At 38.8% G+C, this 7,500-nt stretch overlaps 1 protein-coding gene across 1 annotated transcript in view; it reads right to left on the bottom strand.

The window, feature by feature from the left end:
- The window catches only part of LOC138037473 (titin-like), a 33,611-nt gene extending 29,770 nt beyond the window's left edge, over positions 1-3,841 (bottom strand). Inside the window, exons 1-2 of the mRNA XM_068883392.1 lie at positions 3,730-3,841; positions 2,829-3,326 (exon numbers count right to left, since the gene is read on the bottom strand). Of these exons, the coding sequence (XP_068739493.1) occupies positions 2,829-3,326; positions 3,730-3,742 (511 nt within the window). The 5' untranslated portion in view covers positions 3,743-3,841. The remainder of the gene's footprint in view (positions 1-2,828; positions 3,327-3,729) is intronic.
- Between the last annotated feature and the right edge of the window lie 3,659 nt (positions 3,842-7,500).

Here is a 7,500-nt window from a genome sequence, read left to right as displayed (position 1 = left end):
TGAAACTATGACCTCCAACACCTTTTAATATGCTCCTATGAAGATAGGATCATACAGTTTGTCATGGCGGCGGGAAATTGTTTTCTTCCAATCAATGCATTCGTATCGGTGGAGAAGCCGACTGGAAAGATAGCAGACGATCTCGCATACACTGAGTTGATAAGAACCGCAAGGGATATATGTAACTATCTGAAGGGGAAACACCAAAAAGTAAGGCCATGTAGGGTGATTACGGATAGACAATTTAGATGGGTCTCGTCAAGGCAAAGAGAGCTTGGCTTATTTGACATCTTCAGAACATAAAAGACACTTTTTTGTGAGTGGAAGTAAATAGTAATCAGAGTTTCGGCCGTGAAATTACAAGTATGCAAACGACTGCGAAATCCTGTTCATCATATGCTCTTTCAACATGAAAACTTACTGCTTGAGACCTTAGAAGTAGCCACAACGTTTCAAGTGTATTGTCGGCTAACTAGAGATTCCGACAACGGCCTCGATTTCTACCGCGAAAAAAAACGCCGATTTTTAGGCGAGATGTCAAACCATACTTACTCCGGAAAAAGATCGAAAAAGCTACTTACAAAAAGACTGAAAAAAATGGCCGGAGACAGTTTTATTTTAATTAACGACGACTTCTTTAACCTGCCAAACATTATGAAACAAGTGCATCGTTTCAGAAATTAAATTTCAAGTTGACAGATTGCTTAATGTGGAAACTGAAACAACTTCAAGGAAAATGATAACACTCTCAAACTAAAATTGTCGAGTTATTTGGTTCTGAGAGCCTCGGGCCCAACTTTGGATACTGTGCTTTATTGCAAAATTTTACATTATCATGATTTTTTTTCACAACTTTCATATCTTGTTTCATGTTACACAACAAGCGAGTTTTTAGCGGTTGGTGACCACCTTTTCGCCATTTCGAAAATGGATAAAACAAGTTGTTTTTAATCTGGACATTTCATCAATATCTATATAACTAGTGCATCTAACAGATAGTATTTCAGCGGTACATGTCGTTGAAAATGACAACATTTATCATTGATAACCACAGCAACATTGTATTCAAGTCAGTGGGACTTATTTTAGTTTGTTGACGAAATGAAAGTATCATTTAATCCTGACCACCCCCTTTTCCAGACCGTGATGAAGTGGAGAAAATTTAAACGGAAAGAAAATACAAAACTCCACTTGATAAGCCACTGACCTGAAATTCGATGTAAAAAGGAGAAAGCAACGCACTACAAACTCCCCTTGCACCAGATCGCGGGAAAAATCCTTCAGATGCCTAAATTGCTAATTTTGATGTAAACAAGTTTCGGACCAAATTCAGGCATATTCTTGCGCCAAAACAACAAGATTAATTTCCCCGGACAGAAACTGAGAGTTTTTACACTAAGGACACTTGAACTGTGAACACTTGACATTTTTGTGAACATTGTTTTTTTTTGTTTTTTTTTCGACGACGAAGAAATAAAGGCTCTTCTTATGATGTATAGTGTTACATGTATAGCATTTTGTAAGTGTAAAAACATTAAATACTCTTGTCAAAAGGACGAGCCCACATTCTATAGTCACTAAAAAATGTACAAAAAAATATCAAGTGTTCATGGTTTGAGTGTCCTCACAGTAAAGTCCGAAGCCCTGTTTGGTCGTTCATTTTTTTTTTTTTTTGATCCGTAAATTTTGTTTTTTTTTCTTTGTTACAGTCGCTAATTAGTCCTGAGCAACAGGTGCCGAGAAAAATGCTCAGATCGACAATAAACGTAAATCTTTGATGAAAGGGAGCATCGAAACCATTGACTTCGTATCATTTGTTCACAACTGAATAACTGAACAATTCTAATTCGAGTGTTTTGAAAGGCCGATTTAGAAAAAAATCGTCCAAAACAAATGTAAAAAGAATAGATAAACTATATTTTTGACAGTTTTCACACTTACCACCATACCGAGAAAATACATTGTTTTTTGTCTCCCAAATCGGTTTGAATAAATCATGATTACTTCCCAGAAGAACGCAAGCTGCAGTTTTTTCGGTTATAATGCAAATTGGATTAAAAGCCTTTTTGAATAAATCACGTGAATGAAAACAAAATTTTAATTTCCGCGCAGGAAAACACAAGGCAGACGACAATTTTGCAAATATTTACCCTCCCCATGAAAATTGTTGATCCACATTTTGATTGTGAGTACACGAAACCTTTTGACAGGCTAATGTTTTTCATTTTCAAGTGAATCGACCTAACCACACTTACTGTTGTTAAATGAAAAAATCCAACAAATTCTTTAATCGATAACATCAGCAGACTGATTCTTTTTCAACGAAAATGGGATACACGTCTTGCTTCCTTGAAGGTGTTTTATTCGTAATAAGCAAGTGATCCAAAAGTTGTTCGACATTACAAAATCAGTTTACAGTTTTCCTTTGACCCTGTTCCCTCTTCTACCACACTTTGAAATCGCTTCTAATGAGCCAAGCGATTTAACCTTTTATATCAACAAAGTTCTATGATGAACTCCACAAAACATCAAAAACAAAAAAGTAAATCGACGGTAGCTGTCAAATGAAGTATCTTTGACTTCCTTACTCCATCGTAAACACAGTAATGCGTGCAATTATTTTAGGTAAGAAAAGCTGTGAACAAAATGCAGATAAGAACGAAAAGCATTGGTCGCCACAATGAAAGGGTAAACTTACCAACTCTTTGACTTGCTTACTCCATCGTAAACACAATAATGCGTGCAATTATTTTACGAAAGAAAAGCTGTGAATAAAATGCAAATAAGGACGAAAAGCAGTGGTCGCCACAATGAAAGAGTAAACTCACCAACATAAAGTCTACTCCATCGTGTGTCGTATGCCAGAGGCTGCGCGCCATCTCGCGTGCTTCTCGGGATCTTGACGTTTCTCGCCACATCTTTCTTGCTCAAAGGTGGAAAGTACCGCGCAACTATAATTTGCTTTCCGTTCTCAGTGACAGCCGCTCCCGCGCCCAACTCGCGTGTTCCCTGCCATATCACCTGACAGAATGAGCGCGTTCTCGAAGTCACGCGTGTAGAGCCGTAGTCAAAATATTGTCCTTCTTCGTACCAAATCCGTGTCACTTTCTGCCCGTTGAGTTCCGAGCCCCATAGACAAGCAAGATTCTCACCGAAGCCTTTCACGGAGCTGTATCTTAGCGATCCAGTAGTGGTACTCGCGAGTTGCTCGGCCCAATTCTGCGCGCTCTCGGCGAGTCTCGCGGACCAGCATAAAGGCGGTGTTCCGTGAGACGCACGGTAAAAGTTGTGGGCAGCTACGCATTCATTGCGAAAGCGCTGCAAGTCTGTGAATAAAACAAAAATATGTGGTCAGGTGATGCACGTTTTTCTCACTGGTCGACAAAAATGAAGGAAGACAGCGATAGCAATTCATACAAAACACTGAATCGTTATGGGCTCCCATCACCGCTAGTTTTCTGAGCCATTCATTCGGGTAAATTCGCTGTATAAACCTGATTCGGCGTCAAACTAAACTCTCTTTCGATAACCCCTCGACTCACACTTTCGAATGGTCAAAAATCAGATTGTTTAGTACGAGTATGATTTCGAATCGGTGTCAAATGCCAACATAGTTCCCTATAAAGAAATCTCCTGAATTTTTCGACTGTTCCGCGCGCGCGACATTCTCGTCGAGTCTGGAGCGGCGAACAAATACAATCACAAAGTGGCAATCAACAGTCAACTTACCGCTTTTTTCCATTACGGAACGGCATAAGGACGGCAAAAATTCCGCGATCTGAATTTCTATTTATCAGACCTGTCTCACTCAAATTTCAACATATTCAATTCATGAAATTCGGCCGATGTTGACTGGCAGGTGGCCACTAATCACGTGACCTGCAAAGCAAGTCATTATGCGCGTCCTATCCGCTCCTCTCTGTCTCAAAACACAATCTTAATGTAAAAGAGTTTATAGTGCCACATATAAATTCGTTCAACACGACTAAAGCGGAAAAGTTAGAAATGCAAATGAGGTAACGAACGCGGGGGAGTTCTCGAGGTGTAGGTTTGACAAAATTAGTCCAACAATCACCGGTTTCGATTCAAAATTTAACATACAGACGGATTCAATTGAGGCTTAAGTTTTTCTAGTATTTTGCTATTAGATTTTAATATATTTTACGAGGAAAATTATTTTTAGTTTACTGGAACCTTTAAGCGAACAGTTTTCACTCTTAGGTGCAGTCTATCTTTTTCATCACTCCTGTAAACAAAGACGTGGAAATTTGTGAAATCTCGCAAGAAATTTGAATATTATTCAAGTTTAACTGACGATTTTTAAACGCATACATATCTACTATCACCAGGACACCAAATTGTGGGCTCAAAAGTTCCACGATATCTCAATACAAAAATGATTTATGGCCTTGACAGTGGGGGAGAACTTTCAGTTATATTCCTTTTTATTTCATAATATTTTTCGTGTGGCGATTTAGATCAACACACCGCTTACGAGTCACACCCAAATAACTGAATTTTTTATACTTTAAGGGTTTTACCTATCGGCTGCAGTGGTTTTGAAAAGCAGTTCACGAAATAATTGATCAGAAAGTGAGCTGGAATTAGTGTGGAAAGAAGAAAAATATATTTTGTGAGGGAAGCACTTAACGTTTAATATTCAAGATGGATCAACATTTAATAGAAACTACGAACATTGGATCTATATAGAAACGTTTCATTTTTCCAAAATAACGTTTTTTTTTTCTCGAAATCAGAGGCAATCCAGCTAGAATGTTTACATCAAACGCAACTGGACCAGAAAAAGAAAAAAAGGAAAATTGAACGCTTAACACATATTCCTGCAAAAGTTTCGCTTTTCAAGTGTTCGAGGTCGCAATCGTATACCTTTCAGCGAAAACAAACAGCTCTTCACAATGTAAATACAAAACTCCCCAAAAACAAAAAACTACATACAGAAAACTAGAGTATGTGGCATAAATTATTAAACGACTCCGGTGAGTTTAGTAGGAAAAAAATATCCCTTAGAGACTACATAGTTCGCATTTTTATGAGCTGTTTTCGAAGTAATTTCAATTAACCTGTTGTCAAGGGATCTTTCAGTAGCACACTACAGTTCACATGAAAACCACTTCAAAGCGCGTCAAGCTAATTTTGCTTGTTACCGCTTGAAAGTCGAACTCATTCTCCTTTGACACTATTTATCTTGTTCATTTGTAGGCTAATGCTAAAATTAAAACATAGGAACAAGCTTTGAAACAACCTAAAGAATACAATGATGGAAAGTGGGAACGCAAAGCTTGAAGTTGGACCAGTTTTCAATAAAATACCGTTCTCGTTTGGATGAAGCATTGAACATAGGCATTGGCCGTTTTTATACTAGAGACGCATAATCCGTCCAGACGAATCATGCGTCTCTTATGTTATCCGTCTGGTGTAAAGACGGGACGAACTATATGAGATGCATAATTCGTCTTGGACGAACTTGGGCAAAGATTTTTTCTGCGTCTGTTAAATTCGTCTAGTATAAAGACGGGCACTAGACGCATAATGCGTCTGAACGAACTTTCAAGTTAAGTGCGTCTTCGAAGACGCACTAAAATAGATTCTTCGTCCAGACGCATAATGCGTCTTGTGGCCGTCTTTATACTAGATGAATTTAACAGACGCAGAAAAAATGTTTGCCCAAGTTCGTCCCAGACGAATTATGCGTCTCTAGTATAAAAACGGCCATTAACTTGCAGGGTGAGATTTTCGATTTCACACAAAAAAAAAATGCGTTAGACGATTATTAAAACAACCTTTCTGCGGTATTTGCTGAAGTTCTTAAAAAGACAAGGGTAAACACATTTATTCAAATTCGGATAGTAATAGATTTAATGCTAACACATTAGGCGGCCATTGTCATTTCTGCCATGAAAAGTTCAAGATTTCATGTTTAAGAGATAAGAGTGTTTAGGTTTATTAACCACTGTAGGAAGATAAACTTGCATCACCTGCACGGCAAAGAATTCACATAAACTAATAGAAACAAACTATAACAATTGAAGAGCGTTAAGGCTTAATGATTCCTTAATCAATTAATTAATAACATGAGCTCGAGACCTACCGGTGCCAACATGGCCTCGACGTAGTGCAAGTTTTTGCACCATTTTGACGACCCCTGAAACCGCATCAGAGAGACGTCGAACGCCACGTGCGAGTGTCCTCTAAGCCGCTCAAGCCTCAAACTGAGTCACAGAGCTCAGTTACCGGAGTTAGGTTAGTTTCGGCGAGCCTACAAAGGCGAAAAAACAGAGGGTAAGTTTTCAAAGCAGTGCTATGTGCAGGAGTAACGACTCATACACAGTAAACAACGGACCCTTAAGGATATCTTACGGCGGATGTCTTACGGCGGATGTTACCTCAAAATTATTGTGCTAATAAGAGCAAACTGAATAACTTTAAAACCCACGTGAAAGTACCGTGAAGGACACCTGCACATGCATAGTCAGTGGTCGAAAAGACATCATCAGCATCGCTGGGGCGGCTTTCAATTGTACCGAGCAGGAGAATGGAAGTCGCTAAAACAAATTTAATCGCGGTAACCAATCACGACAAATCGGCAGAAGTAAAAATAAACTTACAGCGACGGCATAAAAAGCTGGTGTCATTCAGTTGGCGGAAAAAATGAATCGAACAAAGAAAAGATTGGTTCAAGTTACTTTAAACTGGTGACATCTCAGGAAAGAACGTATTGGTAGAAATACTAGTTGACTGCCGATAATATTAGAAAGCATTGGGATGATGAGAGGATTGGAAAAAATGATGGGAGCATAGGAAATAAAACTATTTCGTTTACATGTTTAATGTAAACAAAACGTTCTGTGTTAATAGGAAATAGCTGTACAGTTCTTGCATAAAAATGGAGCCACATTCCCAGAGGACTGTCATGATTGACTGATAAAATTCATCAAAAAGGGGGGGGGGGAGGGAGGGGGTGAAACCCTCTCAATGAGGTACGACACGACCCATCAAAATGACCGTCTTGATTTAAGCTATGAGTGTGAAAGGACTCTTGTTTCATACTTCGCTAGGTCATCGCTGATGACGGAAGACACCAGCACGTGTGACGAAACTCGAGGTCTTCAATCGTAACATTGTAACATTCAATCTTCTTGATAAACGGAGTATAGCACCAAACCATGTGTGATTTTTTCAAAGTGATTGCAGCGTAAACCTAAATCTACCATACTCTTGGCAATCATCGTATAGGAACGTTTCCTTCGCAACAAGTGAACGTTGTTTACGAAAGCTTTGTCACCTTATTTCAATCCCATCACAAATTACGTAGTGGCATGGTCTTGTTCTTCACCATAAGTATTATGTGGTAACTGCTTAGTGATTCATCAATGTTTTGGGACGTTTCCGCGAAAGAGGGCCTTTGGAGTGTCTGAAGTAATTATTACAGAAAAAAATATTTGTTTACCAAATAAATGTTCCATGCTCGTAATTGTTTCC

This window comes from Montipora capricornis, chromosome 2 (genome assembly GCF_036669925.1).
Source record: "Montipora capricornis isolate CH-2021 chromosome 2, ASM3666992v2, whole genome shotgun sequence".
Lineage (NCBI taxonomy): Eukaryota > Metazoa > Cnidaria > Anthozoa > Scleractinia > Acroporidae > Montipora > Montipora capricornis.
This window is presented reverse-complemented; position numbering and strand designations above follow the sequence as displayed.